This window comes from Phaenicophaeus curvirostris, chromosome 2, assembly GCF_032191515.1.
Source record: "Phaenicophaeus curvirostris isolate KB17595 chromosome 2, BPBGC_Pcur_1.0, whole genome shotgun sequence".
Classification (NCBI taxonomy): domain Eukaryota; kingdom Metazoa; phylum Chordata; class Aves; order Cuculiformes; family Cuculidae; genus Phaenicophaeus; species Phaenicophaeus curvirostris.
Genome location: NC_091393.1, coordinates 69,243,434 through 69,260,948, shown reverse-complemented (window position 1 = coordinate 69,260,948; position 17,515 = coordinate 69,243,434). Strand labels below are relative to the sequence as shown.

General features: G+C 36.5%; 1 protein-coding gene across 11 annotated transcripts in view; it reads left to right on the top strand.

Moving 5' to 3' along the window:
* The window catches only part of RGS7 (regulator of G protein signaling 7), a 234,252-nt gene that overhangs the window by 130,569 nt on the left and 86,168 nt on the right, over positions 1-17,515 (top strand). For all 11 annotated transcript variants that reach the window (XR_011337012.1, XM_069852370.1, XM_069852368.1 and 8 more), the window contains exon 4: positions 3,381-3,431. Coding sequence is in view for 10 of the 11 variants with exons in the window: in XM_069852370.1 (XP_069708471.1) it covers positions 3,381-3,431 (51 nt within the window). In the remaining variant the exon portion in view is untranslated. The remainder of the gene's footprint in view (positions 1-3,380; positions 3,432-17,515) is intronic.

Genomic DNA, 17,515 nt, shown 5'->3' with positions numbered 1-17,515 from the left:
AGGAATCTTACTGTTGGTTCTCAGGCTTGGAGTTTAAAAACCAATTTTTTAGTGTTTTCTACTTGTGCTAGCTTTAATGTATTATTGCAAATCATCTTTTTTACTTGTCCAGTTTTATGTGCTATAGAAATGGCATGACAGCTGAGGTTTCTTCAGGGATTTCAAAATTCAGTTGGTGATTTAACTTCAGTCTTCTGCACCTTATGGATCTAATAGCCAGCTTGTCTTTTAGCTTCCATGTGGAAGTGAAGCAGGGAGATTTGGAGACCTTAACTTGATAATCTGCTTTGAAGGTGTTATTACTGGGGCTTTGTAATCACACATTGCCATTGACTGGCACATTAAATAGTATACAAAACAGAGTATTCTTCTGACACAGAAAACATTTTTTATTTCAGATTGCTGAAGTTTTCCTTTCCAGGAGAGTCCAATACCGAGGTAGTAGCTTCCATAGAATTTATACCACCTGACTAGTTTTTTTCTTTGATATATCTCTGGTAATAAGGCAGGTTCAGCTTTGAAGGTTAAAGAAGTTCTATTCTATAAGTATCAGTTTTTGTTTACAAATAATGAAGTCTGTAATCTTTTTCATCCTAATTCTTGTATCATAATTCCTGTAGATGTGAAATGTGTGGTATGAAAAAGTACATGAATTTACTTGTCACCAGATTTTCAGAGCATCAAAGTACTCAAAGGAAATATTACTTTCTTCTAAAGCATTTGCCACTGCCACCTTCTTTTCCGGAAATAAGAAATTATAATAATGATTTTGGCTTTTAGTAACACATTTACCTACATAACAAACCTTAGGAAAGGTCACAGGAATGACTGAATGAAATAATTTTGTTCATTAAAGACTAAAAGAGGCAGCTGAAGAATATACAGCATCTATACATGAAAGTACCTTTATAATTCTTTTTAGGGCTAGAGTTTTCCACAAGACCTCCCAAAGGAATCTGAACTGTTAAATTTCTCACTTGTAATATGACAAATTACTTGCAACTTTGTTTTACTTGAATGACCTTCACACCAGAAGGAGAGCGTTCATGTTAATATTTATTCATCTGGGCTTTTGTCACTGAAGTCATCCAGCTGAAATCATTGGAGTGTTTGAATATGATAGCTGGCTTAAAGTGCTGTTCAGACATTCGAGTGCTAGGGGAAGGGCTTCAGTGTAAAATGTGAATAGAGCAGTAATGATCTTTCTGAATCAGACAATGCAATTGTCAAGAAATCTCATTTCCCACTATTATTTATAATGAGCTAGAAGGCAATGTAACATATGGAGGTGAAATTTCTGGTGCGTAGACCACATATACAAAGATAATGCCAGGAGTTGAGGACTGAGAAATATAGTGTATCATATAGGAAGGTTTTCAAGAGAAGTAGTATTTGAAGGTGAGAAAAAAATAGAAAATGTCTTCCCATTGTTGTCCCTGAGAGATTCAAACGAAGTCAAAGCTAAGAACTAAAAAAATGCCATGTTGTTTTTCTAATTACTTTTTGCCTCTGACCTTTGATAATGTAAGAAAATATTGAGGGCCGACTAAGGAATAATTCCATCTAAATGTGATGAGAATGGTGCCAGTCGAGTTTACTGTCTATCAAAATTTAGATATGTAACATAGTAATGGATATATGTACTCTGGGCATGGTTGTAGAATCGCAGTTTTCATTTCGATGTCGTAAATTTAGTAAAGCATAAGCTCATGAAAAGTTATGATACAATCAACTGGACTTTGTAAAATATGTGATAAAGCTATTCGGTAAGTGTAATAAAATGAAAGCTACAAAATCATCTTTTCAATTAAGAAATTAAGGAAAAACAAATTCTATTTGTTCTCTGAAATGCTTTTTTAATATATCTTATTCATCGCCTTAGGAAGAGCAAAGGAAATCACACACTATTGGAAGTACAGGAAGAAATCTGAATGAAGGAAGTGACAGGGGAAATATCCTCCACATTCTGTTATCTATTATTGTCCATTCATGAGATGTTATTGTTTAGATTTGGTTTATATTTGTGTAGATTCTGTAGATTTTTAGTATCTTTTTAAATTTAAGGTTTATAAAATAATTATGTTATTATGTTTTCTTGGAAATTGGTGAGCAAATTAACATTGTTTCTGCAAGGAATTACTGCATAACATATCTTTCTATTACATTACTCATCTGAACTGGAAGCATGATGCAACCATCATGAAAAATGGAGAACATGCACATACCATCCCTTGCCCCCTCCCCCCCAAATTATTTCAGTATATTTTTCCCTTCAGTGTTTCAGTATACTTTCCTCTTAGGCAATTTTATTATTTGAAGTTTCTTAAATCATGAATGTGTTTATCTTTTTGTCTGCGGAACTGCTTCATAATTTGTTTGCTAATTCATGTTTACAATGGGTGTAGTCCAACCATTGATTTCAGTCGGAAAAACAAGACTGACTTCAGCTTGTGACTTGGCACATAGAATGCAAAGTGTGATAGGAAGTGCATGCAAGGAGCAGAGGGGGTTAGGAACTAGGAAGTGGAGTTGGAAGGATGTTCAGTGTGAAAAACAGCAGGGAATCTGGTATCAAAACTGGGAAGAAATGAGAAATAACATGACACCTCAAAATAAGGGCAGGAAATTAAATAGAAAAAAAATGGATAAGCAGTAAATGAAGGGATACAGAAGAAGAAGAAAAGAGACCAGAGTGGTAAGGAAAGAACTATAGCACCAGGGGAAAAATGAATTCTGTCAAGAGCTTGTCCACAAGGCAGTACACTGGTAGTACAATTTTGGGTAACTGAATATGTTTTTACTAGTAGCCAGTAGAACTGGTTGAAATCCACTACAGCAGAAGTGATAGTTAAAGATAATAAAATCAGAAGGCAAAGTTGAACGCAAACTGCAGCTCCTAAGAGGAGCTCATGTTGCCATATATTAGTCTCAACGAAGTTTTTAAGCCTCCAGCAGGGCCTGCGGCATATACTCCATAGATTGCATAATCACAATTTGTGTTGAATTTACATTTTCTATACTTCATTTGTAAAATAATTTGGAAGGTGGGGAAAGCTTAGTATTTACTTAATAAACTGTGTAAATTTTGCAGTTATGTAATTTTTTAAATGCAGGCTATTATCATATCCTTAATGCACTTCTTTTATACTTTATGACTCTTGGCCTAAAGAATGAAGTGAGTGGTATGTTTCTCTGCCAAAACAAAACTGAAAAAATAGGAAACTAAAAGTAAAATAGAATGGTCTATTTTTTTTCTAAACCAAACCAAGCAAAAGCTGTAGATGGTACAATATGGTAGAACAATATTAATTGGCCTAGGGAACTGAAGAATAAGAAGAGAAAACTTATTGATCTAAAAATGCCTGTTGTTTTGTTCCTAGGTTCAGATATTGTTCAATGGTTAACGAAGAACTTATCTATTGAAGACCCAGGTAATTTCTCTTTTTTTCGTGTCTGAAAATTCTAGTCCAAATTATTGAACCTGGCTCTGTCTTTTCTTGCAGTGGGGTGGCAAGGCAGCATATGACCAGTATAATGTCAACAGCAAAGCAGGCCTCCAAACCTTAGAAACCTTTGCAAAGCACCTGAGGATTTTGGTTATCCATTTTATTGGAGCAGGTACCAGGAAACAAAATGATGGCCAAGAATGAAAATAATAGCTTCTTTAATTAGTAGAAAACAAGATTAAGTTTTAGTCCGCAAGGAATTTACTCAGTGTCAAGATAAATAGTTTGAAAAACATGTGCTGTTTTCTTAACAGAATTTCTCAGTATATAAAAAGTAAATAGAATTAACAAGTGTGCTCTTGTACTGTTACTGAGAGCTGCATTTCTATTTTTAAATTTGGAAACTTTTATAGCATCTTAAATGAAAAGTGAACTGTAAAAAAATATTGGTACAGTGAGGAAAAACAGTTCAGTTCATTGGTCATATAGCTGGACTGGAACATGGAAGTAACACTTTGCCACAGGTTTCCTTTGTGGCCAGCAGCAAACACTGTTTTGTCCTATCTGTTTTTCATTTCCATGATTTACAGGAGTCTTTTTGCATGATCTGAATGCAAATTTCTGGAAAGGAATGACTTCTACTAGAAAATGTTGAATGACAGAAATAAAATATTCCGTGGAAGTTCCTATTATATAAAGATATATAATGTCTCTATATAAATAAAATCTTCCCTCTTTAAAGCATGAGCAAAAATACTTATTTTTCCTCTTTCTATTTCAAACTTTTAGGAAAGGAATCTGTGTTTCATTTTAGTTGGGTTTTTTAAATTTAAACTATGTGTTTTCCTAACATATTTGAAATGAAAGTACAATCATTGTGGAATTGCAGCAAAAAGTGAAATCACTGTGTTTAAAATTGTGATTTGAATAATGAGGAACTGTTAATATTATAAATAAAAATTTTTGATATTTGGAAGCAGCCAATTCACAATTTATCGGTATGTTACAGGAAAGAGATCATAAATTGCTTCCAGTTTTATGTACATTTAGAGTGTTGCATGTTTGCTTCCTGAAGATAAAGTGGAGGTTGTAAGAGACTTGTCTATGTGTGATACTGTATTTCTCAGTTGTCAGGCACAAAACACTCACCTATCTATATTTGTTAGAGTTTGAAAGATTGCCATTCTATGCTTAACCTTTATTTTTCAAACCAGAACTGCAGTATTGGGATAGGATGTAATTCAGATTATCTGGCTGCTCTGAAATTTTATATTGAAGAAACATTAAACATTAAACTAAATGGAAAACATAGTTCCTTATGTTTACATCCAATTAAAATTAAACAAACACACAAACTACTAACATAGGTAAACTACCACCATAATTTTATATAAATTGGGCTTAATCCTCTTGGATTGCATGGGTGGAAGAAAATATTCACAAGGACAAAAATGTCTTATGCATGTCTGTCCTAGCCCAAAGTCAGGTATCTGGAACTGCCTGGATGCAAATCTTCAGAAAGCCAGTTGCCCTAAACACTGCCTTTGGGTAGTGCTCCGAATTGCCAGATAGCAGTGAACCTGACAGATGGTGAACAAAAGCTATTCATGCTGCAATTTTTTTTTTATTTTTAAAAAAAATCAACATTCTATTTTGTAAGATCTTTTAAGGGAGTAACTTTATGTTCCAGTCCTAGGTAAGACGATCTAGAAATTCCTGTGGAAAAGCTCTAAATTTCTGTGAACTGTTGCTGCCATAATTTGGATTTCCAGTATCTTCTGTCTATTCTTCACCAGTGTGTCAGGGTTTTACTATGGCTGTCTTTTAAAACACCTTCATAGGGTCCTGTTACAAAGATCTTGTGAAGCTATACAGTTTTATGATGAAGAAATTAATTCCTGTGTTTTCACTGAAAGTTATTGCTTCCATCTAATTCTGATATCAGCAACATACCCATAAGAGCAACATGAAGTAGACCTTGTTGCACATATTTTAAGAGTATGTTCTCCTCTGTCCAGAAAAATTTAAGGACTATTTCCACACCTCATCTAGCAGTGCATTGAACTGCTCATGTGAGCAAGGCATTGAAGTGACCAAGCCTGATCAACAGGCCTGAAACAATATAGGTGACCCATGGATGATTTTTATTGCATTACCGTGTGTACTGTTTAATCTCACATTGCTATTATCAGTAGAATTATGCTGTGCTATTCTTAAATACAGAGAATGTGAGAAAATGTATCATGGTCAGCATTATCAGTAGAATTGGGCTGTTCCACCTTAATTGTAGCTTCTGTAGCATATACAGGATGAGAAAAAGACCATCAAGCCAATCAGCACAAGCATGAGCACTATGTGCCTGTGCAGGAATATTGCACCTGAACAGCCCCTTAATTTAGAGATAGGAAATATCCAGTTGCTTCATTATCTCTTCTCTTGGCATCTTGGCCACACTCCAGGAGGGAGGGACAATGAGCAACTGAGAACAGAGATCCCACATTTTTGGAATGATGTAAGTTGTTTATTCAACAATATAAAAGCTGGACTCTTTTGCTACAATCTTTGGAGACCCCATCTATGTGTGGACACACTATGTAGGACCCCCAGTTTTCTGGGACAGATTCTCCAAATTTTCACTGCAAAAAGGGCTCCCATGGCAACTGTGGATCTGGATGATGATGATAATAAGACAATTGGTGATATATCTTTCTCAATTGCTGTCATTTTTTTGTAGTAATGATTAGATGCATTTCCTTGAATGCTATTGTTAACTTGTTAATCACTACCAGTCATTTGTTACTTTTCTTGCTGTAATAAGTTGATTTCGCAGAGTATTTGGGAGTTTGGGCTTTTATGCTGGTTGCACTTTGTGCTTAGCATTCTGTGGTAAGACAAGAATGCAAATTGTGATTTAAGGGGTAAGTAGAGAGTTAGATTCACAGAATCATAGAACAGGTTAGAAGGGACCTTGAAAGGTCTTTTGGTCCAAACTTTCATGGGAAAGGATCCTGTCTAGATGAGATTATCTAGCACATTGTCCATTTGCATCTTTAACTCCTCCAGTGATAGAGACTCCACGTCCCCAGGGAGATTGTTCTGGTGATTGACTATTTTCATTGTAAAAAATTTCTTTCTTATATCAAGATGAAACCTCTCCCTGTGCAACTTGTACACATTGCCCCTTGTCCTCACTGTGTGGCTCCTTGTGAAGAGAGCCTCCATCCTTTTTGTATCTGCGTTTACTGGAAAACTTTTCTTCAAGGTGAAAACACCTAATTCCTTCAGTCAACATATTCTTTAGTAAAGCAAAAAACTAGTAAGAAGGAAGTGACACTACTGTATAGTAAAAAAAGCTCACATGTTGTAGCGCAGATTTTTTCCTTTGTTTTGCATAAGCAACACAACTCCAATTGTCTATCCAAAAAAAAACCCTAAAAAACAAACCAAAAAACCCTGCACAGTTTTTATAAATGGAAAATCATTTTCTTTGGAAGATTTGAAAGATTTTGGCTTGCTGCAGTAAATCTCCGTCAAGAAAATAAACTGGAGATGATGGCTGGATTCTGCTAAATTGTACCAGATTTAAAGTTATTTCAGTGGAGCAGAGTACAGCTTGTGCCCAGAATAGCTCTAGACAATGTATAGTTGCTGCTATATTATTTGCTTTTCAATATGTACTTAAAAAATGCTATGTTTCTCCCTACAACATATAGATAAAATTTAAAGGAACGGAAATAATCTAAGTTATTTTTAATGTGGAAGTTTAATTGAGTCCTAAAAATAAGCCTGATCTCTGCCTCAAAAGAAGCAATTAACTGAGTTTACAGAATTGTAGGGGCTTGTGGTTTGGCACTTAGACATGTTTGTTGAATTGACCATTACAGGGCAAGTGCTGACTCTTCACTGATGGTGCCAATTACATTTAATGTGGAAAATCTACTCTGTTTTTCTACATTGTGTTTTTCTTTTTTAAAGGCCATAATTAGTGCATGAAATGTACCAGACTGACTGCACTAGAGGCTGAAGTCTTTTAAGTGCTTACAGCAAAAAGAGTAAATAAGCTGATCTAAAGGTGTCAGCTGAAATTGCCATGAGATTAATTCTGTACTTGGTTCTTGCACTGATTTCTTTGATGCCCTTTGGGCACACACTTGATTCCTTGGTTCCCTAGCATTCCAACATGCTAATTGTAAAACATATTGTTATCTCTTTAAGGAGAAAAAACAATGTCAGTTTTCAAGTATTTTCATAATGAAATGTGTTATTCACAAACGTGTTTCATCCTTACATCAGCCCATGACAAATTTTTATCTAGGTGACTCAGAAAGAGCCTTTAAAAGTTGATAATATGCTTACTCATCATCTCTTTGTCCCTTTTGGTAGCTTTACTTCTGCATGTTGTTTATTTAATTTACTTATATCTGCAAAGCCAACTGAGTTTGGCTGAAGGCAATTTGTTATTGGATGGTTACTCCACTAGAGCCACAATATTGCAGCCAGCTCCAGAAGTGTGGCCTTTGCATTCAGATTGCCTTGGTCCATCACATTTTGGCAATCTGTTGAAGGAAATATCAGAAATAATGTGACTAGCAGGACTATGGAAGCAATTGTCCCCCTTTACTTGGCATTGGTGAGACATCACCTCAAATACTGTGTGCAGTTTGGGCCCCTCAGCACAAGAAAGGCATTGAGAAGCTGGAGTGTGTCTAGGGAAGAGCAATGAAGCTGGTGGAGGGTCTAAAGCACAAGTCGTATAAGGAGCATCAGAGGGAAGTGGGGTTGTTTAGTCTACAGAAAGGGAGGCCAACGGGAAACCTTATTGATCTCAACAACTATCTGAAAGGAGGGTAGTGAGCTAGGTATTGGTCTGTTCTTCCAAGTAACAAGTGACAAGATGAGAAGAAATGGCCTTAAGTTTTGCCAGGGGAGGTTTAAACTAGATTTTAGGAAAAATTACTTCACTGAAAAAGTTATCAAGAGTGGAAATAGTCTACCGAGGGAAGTGATTGAGTCACCATCCCTGGAGGTATTTAAAAGACATGTAGATGTGGCACGTAGGAACATGGTTTACTGGTGGACTTGGCAGTGTTTAGTTTATGGTTGGACTCCATGATCTTAAAGGTCTTTTCCAAGTGATTACGCAAATTTTCTACTGCTCTTAGACATCAAGAGTTACACTGAAGGGGAATGTATATGACCAAATCAAATTGTGAGTTATTAAACAAGACTGTACCTTGAAATAGTCTCTCCTGTGATTTTTAAGTTTCCGTTCTTGTTATTGACAGTCTTTTCTCCCAACTGCTGTAGCTAATTTGTAACTAGATGCTCAGCAGCAACATTGTAAAACATGGTCACTGATCCTGTGCAATAAAAAGGGAGCACTCAGTGGCACCACATCTGTTTGTGTTTCTTCCACTTTTCCATCCTTTACTTTACAGTGAAATCTCTCTCCAGCAACTGCTGTATTGATAGCAACCTTGATAATACATAGAACTTTCTCTAAAGAGTCACAGGGAAAATATTAGGGTTTTTATTTGAATTTATGAAAGTGTACTTGAAAAACTGGTTAGCTCTAATTATTTCTGCCCCCTTCCCCATGCATATGCAGTAAGGTAGCAGGAAAGACCAGGAGCCAGACAAGATGTCCTACACGACTGCCAACTGGGAGACAGCACCAGACAGCTGCAGGTAAAGGGGAGGTTCTTGCACTATTTGCTAACAGAGAAAAGAGCCTCTTATGAAAAGGAAGAAAGAAGGGAATGGAAAGGTCATGCTTATGTATGCAGTCTTTGCATTAATCAAAACTTGTGGAAATGCATCAAAAGTAGAATGTACCCCATTTATGAGCTTAACTAAATAGAAAAGAAGCTGACAAAAGTAATTTACACTGCCTGTACACATACAATACCCCTCAAACTAGAAACTGGGGAACACCAAGACACTTGCTTTTTCCTTATGTCTGAAAAACTTGGGCACATTTTGTTCAATGAGGCAAACCTCATGAACCTTTGTCAAGTCTAGTGTAAATAACTTTCTAACTTCCTTCTTTTTAGTGAATTTGATCTGAGCTTGTCAGATCCTGTAACATTTAAATGGAATAATGACTTTAATTTCAGATGAACTGAAAGAAAGTAAAACTCAAATCCTGCTGGGGAATAGAAAATGTCAAAACCTACAGACACTGCTTTAGTACCAGTAGTATTAATGTTGTGATACTCAAAAAAAATAAAAAAATATGGATCTATTTCCCTTTAGTTATGTGTCACACGGGTAGCACTTAGCTGTGTGTCGCAATCAGTAGGCTTCTAGCCACTGCTGCAGTTTCAGGACTGTGATGGTAAGTGCAGAGGTTATTGCCCGAAGCCTTAGATAGATTTTGGAAACGGTGAATAGAAGTGTATTACCTGAAATTCAGTTCTGACATGATAAATCAGGTTTAATGCTTTCCCACTGAAGCTTTTTCCAGTTTGGTGTACTCTGTTGCCCTGTGTAGACTGCATGTGTTAGGAGTGTCTCCCAAAAGCACAGAGAGCAGCAGGACCAGCCTGCAGTGATCTTTTATTCTCCATATGTTCCAATACTGTTTGAGCAGCCTCATTTTCATGTAGTCAGTCTTCAAGGTGATTAAAATGTTCCTAGGCTGGTCAGTTTATTTCCTCACTTGCAGATAGGTGGTAGGCTACATCAGTGCTCATTTCCAATTGCCTTTCAAGGAGTAGGCATTTCTTCTGATACGTTTAGCAGTGTGGCAGTTGGAGCTGATTAAAAATGAACAGTTTTTTACACTTGAAGTGAAGAAATGGACTTTGTGAACTGGTAGTGATGCAAAGAGTTCATGATATCAGCAACAAATCTGCCTTTACATAGGCAGAAAGGTCAAACTATCACAACCTCTTTCACCGCTCTAAGCATGTCTAAATAAAATTTCTCCTCTCTTATTGCCTTAAGGTGGCATTATTTTACAAGATACTGTATAAAATACTTCATGTTTTTAGCCTAGTAATTAATTCACTGTACTTGTAGGTAGCAGAATTTATGTACTAAACATCGTAAACTCTGAAAATCCCCTTAGAAACTAATTAAGATAGATCTTTTGCCACTTATTAAGATGTTTATCATACATAATTGGCTATATAAGCTAGGTACAAAATAGGTCTAGTTGAGATACTTAATCCTTCTAATCATTAAAGTAATTTTATAAACTTTTGAATTACCTATACAGTATTAATGAATTCTATCTGTTTACTTTATAAATTAATGTCCATATTGGAGTAATGGGTAAAGATCATGGTATGGAATTTACTACCTTCTAGCATAATTTGCTGGATAACTGTAAGAATAAAATGATATTACTGCTACTGGTAGAACAAAATATATGTGTTTTGTAATACTGTTTCTGTGAGCAACCTGTTTGCTCTTGTACCATGCTAAATGAAAATAGCTCTCTTTTGGTCCTAGTTCGGATTTGAGTAACCTGATCTAATGGAATGTGTCCCTGTGCGTGACAGTGGGGTTTGAACTAGATGACCCTTAAGGTCCCTTCCAACCAAAACCAAGCTGTGTGGTGCCATCAACACACTGCAGGGAAGGGATGCTATCCAAAGGGGCCTTGACAAGCTCAAGACATGGGCCTAGGCGAACATCATGAAGTTCAACAAGGCTAAGTGCAAGGTCTTGCACCTGGGTTGGGGCAATCCCAGGCACAAATGCAGGCAAAATGGAGAATGGATTGACAGTAGCCCTGTACCTCCCTCGACTTGCTGGTCTCACTTCTTTTGATATGTTTGGCCTTCTGGGCTACAAGTTACTTTTGTTGGTAGATGCAACATCTCACAACTCTATGAGTGTTCCTATGTGAAATTGCTGAGAACAGAATGTCATAAAAATCTGGTTAACATATTATCTTGGATTTCCAGGGGGCTCTTGGCATAATTCTCCTCCAAAATGTTTTCTAAAGGAACTAAGCAGATCTGGGATAGATCTGCTGCTCAAGGAAACTTAGTCATTATATATGATTCTGTGAAAATATTCACTCAAATCTCAAACAGAACATAATGGACTACTAGGAAAGAAATCGGAAACAAACCAGAAGACATTGGTTTATTGTAGTTCTTATCATGTTGTCTATGTGGGCATCTGTTGTATTCATCTTTCCCCTGGATATCTTTCTAAAATCTGAAGACAAGTTTTCCACCTTTTTTCCTTTAGTACTGAGGGTGGTTTAAATTTAATATTTGACTTGCCTTAAAACATAAAGTGACCATTATGTTGACCCAGCTAGATGCTTTCGTTCATTTTACCACTTCATTTTAAAGCCTTGGATAGTTTTCGCTGCTGTTCTTGTCTTCACTGCTGTCTCTTCCTTCTACATTTAGATCCTGCCACTAGGGAGGAAATAGGTCATTCATTGAAACCTCTTCTCTTTTTATGGAAAAAGAAAAGCCCTTGTGAAACGATTTCAATTGAGCTATTTTTGCAAGTTGCTATCTGTCAGTATTTCTGTATTTTTAATAACAGAGTTTATCTGGCTGAACTGACAGTTCTCTACACTTACCTGTGTAAATCCTTTGCAGTGGGGAGAAGTCAGCAATCGGGGGAGGAGGGGCATGACAATAGGAACATGTAACAGCATAAAATGGAATTTTGCTATATCTGGAAAGTTTATTCTCTCATCCTTCATTTTTATTTGGACAGTGAAATATAGATTACTTGCCAGTCAAATAAATTAATTACAAATAATGGATGAAACAAATTCTAGAAGTGATTCTGTCTGTAATAACGGCCTTGTATTTTTTGTTTTTCTGGGGGTTTTGTATATATGCATCCCAGATAACTATATCTGATCATGTTGGGAATCACGCTTCTATGTGATTCTCTGGAAAGCTACCTCCATGCTCTTTGTTTTTACCTTCCCTGACCTTTGGTGGTATATTTTTGCTGATGTGTGTCTCAATGATATTAATTTAGTAAAGCTTTTAACTCCTGCTGGACTTTAAAAGTACAGCATTCCTCCCATTGAAAGAAACACGTTATTTTCAGCATCTTGTACCCTCAGTTTACTGGAAGTATGAAAAATTTTAGAGAGGGGATTATATTCTTTTTGTATGTACACTGTATTGCTCTTGTATGAACACTATATTGAGTGCAGTGAAAGAGGCAGTTGTTTTTCTAGCTGCTGCTGCTGCATGTTCTTTGTATTACTTGAACTGCCTGGTCATAGGTGGGTGTTCTGTGGTTGTGACAACAGTGCATGACAATGATACAGAATTAATGGTTGATGTAGTAGCAATTGATATCAAAACAGACTTGGAGCCTAAAAAAATGTCATGATTCATCTTAACCAGCAGTAATCAATTCAAGAGTTTAGTGCTTACCCACACCCAACTTCAGAAACTCCCCATTACCTGACTCTCTGATTCAACAATATTATCTTCTATAGTGTCTTCAGTAATAGCTAGTTTGTGCATTGAAAAAGCCTTGCCATTTGCTGGCCACAAATTTGACTGATGCATCAGCCACACCAGTTATTCACATGCTCTGGATCTGCCAAGCTTTAAACACAGGTCTTCTCCTAGCCCTACCCCAGACATATACTTGGCTGTGGCACTGCCTAGTGATCCTATGCTTGGAGTATGCTGTTGGAACTGTTCTTGTGCCTGGGATGTCCAAATACAGCTGACTGAAAGAGGAGTTGGCAGCTTGTGCTTTGCTTTGCCTTGAGTGTGACAAAGAAAGGGAGAAGCAGCAGTGACCGGTACTGTGGACAGAGAAGCAAACCATCACACAGGGCAGCATGTCTGAGGGAACCACAAAAGTACATTTCCTGGCTGACATTCACTTGCATTCTTGGCTGTTGTGTGCCATGGAGAATGTATCACATCATTCTCCACCAAAGATTTGCAGTTTGATCACACATCTGGAGGCTGAGCCACTGGAGGACAAGTAGGTAAGATCTGGTGTTGTAGCAGCAACTGGCAAGCAGCATACAAAAACCCCTGAAATAACAGCATAATAATTTTACTACTGGGTACGAGTAGTCTATGTCCAATATTTTAGATCTTCTACAGATGCTTGAAATTGTGTAACAAAGGTTAATCTGAGAGAATTTTCAAAAATATGGTATTTGCAGTAATGCTTTTTTTGTAAATTTTTAAAAATTTTTCCTTTAGCAGGTTTGCTCAAAAGGATGCACATATGGTTTAATATATTAACACAGGCTTTCACACTAGAGGGGGCAATGAGTAAAGTGTTAGGAAATATGTTATAAAGGCAAATTCAGAGAGTCATTAGGGGAAAAGAAGACACACAGTTTTTGATTTTCTGTATTTTGCCCTGAAGAAGCATGGAAATCAAAGAGCAAACTAAAAAAGTTACAGTTTCAGAGGAAGTGCCAGTGAGAAAAACAGAAAACCCATACTTTACTTGAGGCTGGATTTCATCCTTCTGTCATTTCAATGTAAAGAAACAAGACATATCAGTAATAAAATAGCAAAAAGTCTGTGATTTCTATAAAATTTAACAAGGAAAAGTTCAAGATTAGTAATAGTGAAATTAGAAGAAATGTTTTATAAATGCTGACTTGTGTTGGTGTGTACAGAGCTAAATTGCACCATTGGAAGACCTGATTACTGGTGTAATATTCTTAGGTACTTAAACAAAATTGAGGAGAGAGAAGACAGGAAAACTAAAGGCAATTTTAAACATTTCCAGGCCACTTTTCGTCTCTCTGTGCTGAACACACTGGTTGGACACTGGTTATCTAGTGTCCAAATTGTGTCATGTTCTCTTCTCTCTCGTAGTTAAATCTACCTGATGCTTGCAGCTTGAATGGATTTCGTCCACCCTGTGTAGCTGCATATTTCCAGTATGCCAAACAAACACACTAAATGAATATTTTAGAGATAAAGTCATAGGGCTGCTCAATGCCAGCAAATCAATCCCCATTTGTCTGCCTCATGAGACCTTAAGTTGCAACTCCTTTTTCTTTTTTTTTTTCCACGTGAAAGCTATGGTGCTCACCTCAGGTCATTACATTCTTAGGTCTCAAGGTCTTCAAAGATGCAACTTTATTAAGAAAATAAAAGCCAAGCTTGAGTAGGTAGTAGCAACAGTTAGTGCATAATCAGCTGAAATCCAGTGGGAAACAAGCACATAAAGTATTTAACAGACAATACTTTAAGTTTTCAAGGGGAGGATATGTGTATTACTAGCAGCGTGATGCAACTTGTCTTTCAAACACTGTTTTTTTCTCCCATTTGATAATTCATTTATTTCTTACTTTATTATATTTTCACTTTTTTTTCTCCAGTGACTGAAGAAATATCTATGGCTTTGTTGGGTTTTTTTTTCCTTCAAGATACTGTAGGTCAGCTTCCCCTTTCATTCAGTCTTTCATGGTAGCATGACTTCTGTTGATCTTGTCTGGATAAAATGTTTCCAGGGTTATGTCAGACATTTAGGTCAGTCCCAATTCTCCTACATCCTTTGAGCACATCAGGCAAGACTGATAGTGTGTCCTTGTTTGCTAGATGTCTTTGTGAACAAAGCAGTCAGTGTTTTAGTTATACATCACTGTCTGTAGACTTGGCGTATGGATATTATTGACACTCTATTTTACAGGTAAGCTCAGACGGTAAGGGTGGATGTTACCATTCCTTTGGCAGATAAGGGTTCACGGCATGTCTCTGATAGGTTTTTCCTCTTACCTGAGTGAAGTTCCCACCAATGCCTCTGGCCTGCTGATGGCATCAGAAGTCACTCTCTAGCACACAGCACAAGCAAAATTCTATCTGCTGTGATCACAGATAACTTGATTTGTGATGGGTATCTTGGAATCAAGCATGAATCTCATTTTAACTGTGTTTTAATTGTGTTTGGGTAAATAGTGCCTGTTCCTTCATCAACTCTTTTGCTCCTGTGAAATGACTCTAACTGAGTGCCACTCCCGTTGTACTTCTGATCCTTCAGATGGGACAAGAGAGAGAGGTTTAGCGATCTGTGTGTTCAAGAATTTTCTAGCTCTTTTATTTTCCCCTCTTTAAATGCCACAGTCAGCCCCAGAGAGTGTCTCTCCTACGCTTTGTGTGAGCATGAGGAGCAGGTTGTATTTTATTACTTTAACTTAAAGTTAATATTTTGCAGCTTGTGCTCACGCTGGCAATGAAATGACAGCAGGAGTGAGGTGAGAGTAAGTGATAAAGTCTTGGCATTTGACACTTTACATGAATGTGTGCTTGTGAAGTTCTGACTCATTAATTCTTTTTCCAGGCAGCCGTGTGGCTTAGCAATGCACTTCAATACTGTGATAGATTTTTAGATTAGACAGATAACTGAGAATAGCAAACACTCTATTGTTTGAAGGAAAGGGAGGTTTTCATTTGACATTTTTGTATTAAGAAGTACATGAAAAACTTGCAAGCTTAGGTTTTTCACCATCGGTTACATCATATAACAATCTTAAGGAAACAAAATGCCCCAAGCCACATTCCTTGTAGGACATCTTTCTCCAGGACTGAACTGCACAAAAGCACATAAAAAAGACTCTGAAAAACACTTTTAAAATGAAGCAATATTGGGAAACATTCTATTTTCCTTTCCTCAGTCCCTCAGAGATTACAGCAAGCCATTTTATATGTTGTGAGACTGTAACTGTAACGGTATAATACTGTAAAGAGGTTTAATACTGTAAAGGGTTTTAATACTGTAAAGGGATTTATGGACCTGAGAGTAAACAACTATAGAGACCATATCACCTGAAGCCCTGAAATACATAAGGAAAAGTAGAATCCACACTAATGACAGAAAACATATCCTTTAAGGGGTTTCAAAGCACAGAAACATTTTTATTCCAAAGAAAAACAAGGAACGTCCAACATTTTCAATCTCCTCCTGTGGATGCCATCCTAAGAAACAACTTGGTCCACTGATATTATCGTGACATTAATCCATAAAATAGTTATTACAGTAAGGAGAAAACTTCCCTATGTTTAAAAAGAAAATAAAAAGAAAAGTCAACAGCTACGGTATATTTTTCACCCTTTAGATTTCCACAGGTTTGCATTGTCCTAAAACACTGAAAATGTCTGACTTTCTTGTATAACAAAGTATATTAAAAGTGACTAGCATTTAATCCATCAAGATCACTCTCCTTGTAATGGCACAGCAGATGGCTGGCCAATATTACATCTCATAAAAATGATTGCTAATCAATCTATGTACATGTTGTTCACTTTACCCACTCAACTAAATAAAGTTCAATAGCAGAGTGAACCATGTTATTTTAAGCTTTTTCTCAGCTTTTAGGCCAGCAATAGCATACATATTAAGAAGCAAAACTACACCCACAGCAACATTTGAATTTCTGTAAAATATTTTATATTCTGTTGAAATGCAACAAGGTCATGAAAATTTATTTCTGTCTTCCACCTGAGGTGTTTCTCTTTCATTAGCTATCAAAACTTGCAAAACTGTCCTTTATTAGCTCTGAAAAAATTAAACCAGTGTTTGGAGTAAATCTTTTTCTTGAATATGTTGTTCCACTTTTCAGTAGTATCACTGCTAGGAAGTATACCTGGAGCCTCAGTTCAATTAGTTGATGTCTCTAGATCAAATAGTTGAGAATTGAGAAAGCTGAAGTCGACTGTATTCTACCAGTTACAGTTCCGTGAACTTTTCCTTCCTCAGATTTTTTTGCTTGATGTCTCTGGCTGCAGCTTTTATTAATTGTATAGCAGTAGACTGTGATTTGAATTATGCCTTCTCAGTGAGTCTATCTGGATGCAACTGAGAATGTAGTTTATATTGCATATTCTTACACACAGTGGCTGTAAATTGGGAAATAATAGTTGTGTAGTTGTCACATTTCTGTGTATACTTGCCATCTAAACCCCAAAGTTTTCCTGCTTTTACTGTAAATTCCTCCGATTTTCTGAATTTGTATTCTGAATACATATATACATTACTCTTTCTACTTAGGAACCAATTAGAACTTAGATTCACCCATTCTATTAAAGATAATAAAATATCCTTCTACAAATATATCAATAACAAAATAAGGGCCAAGGAGAATT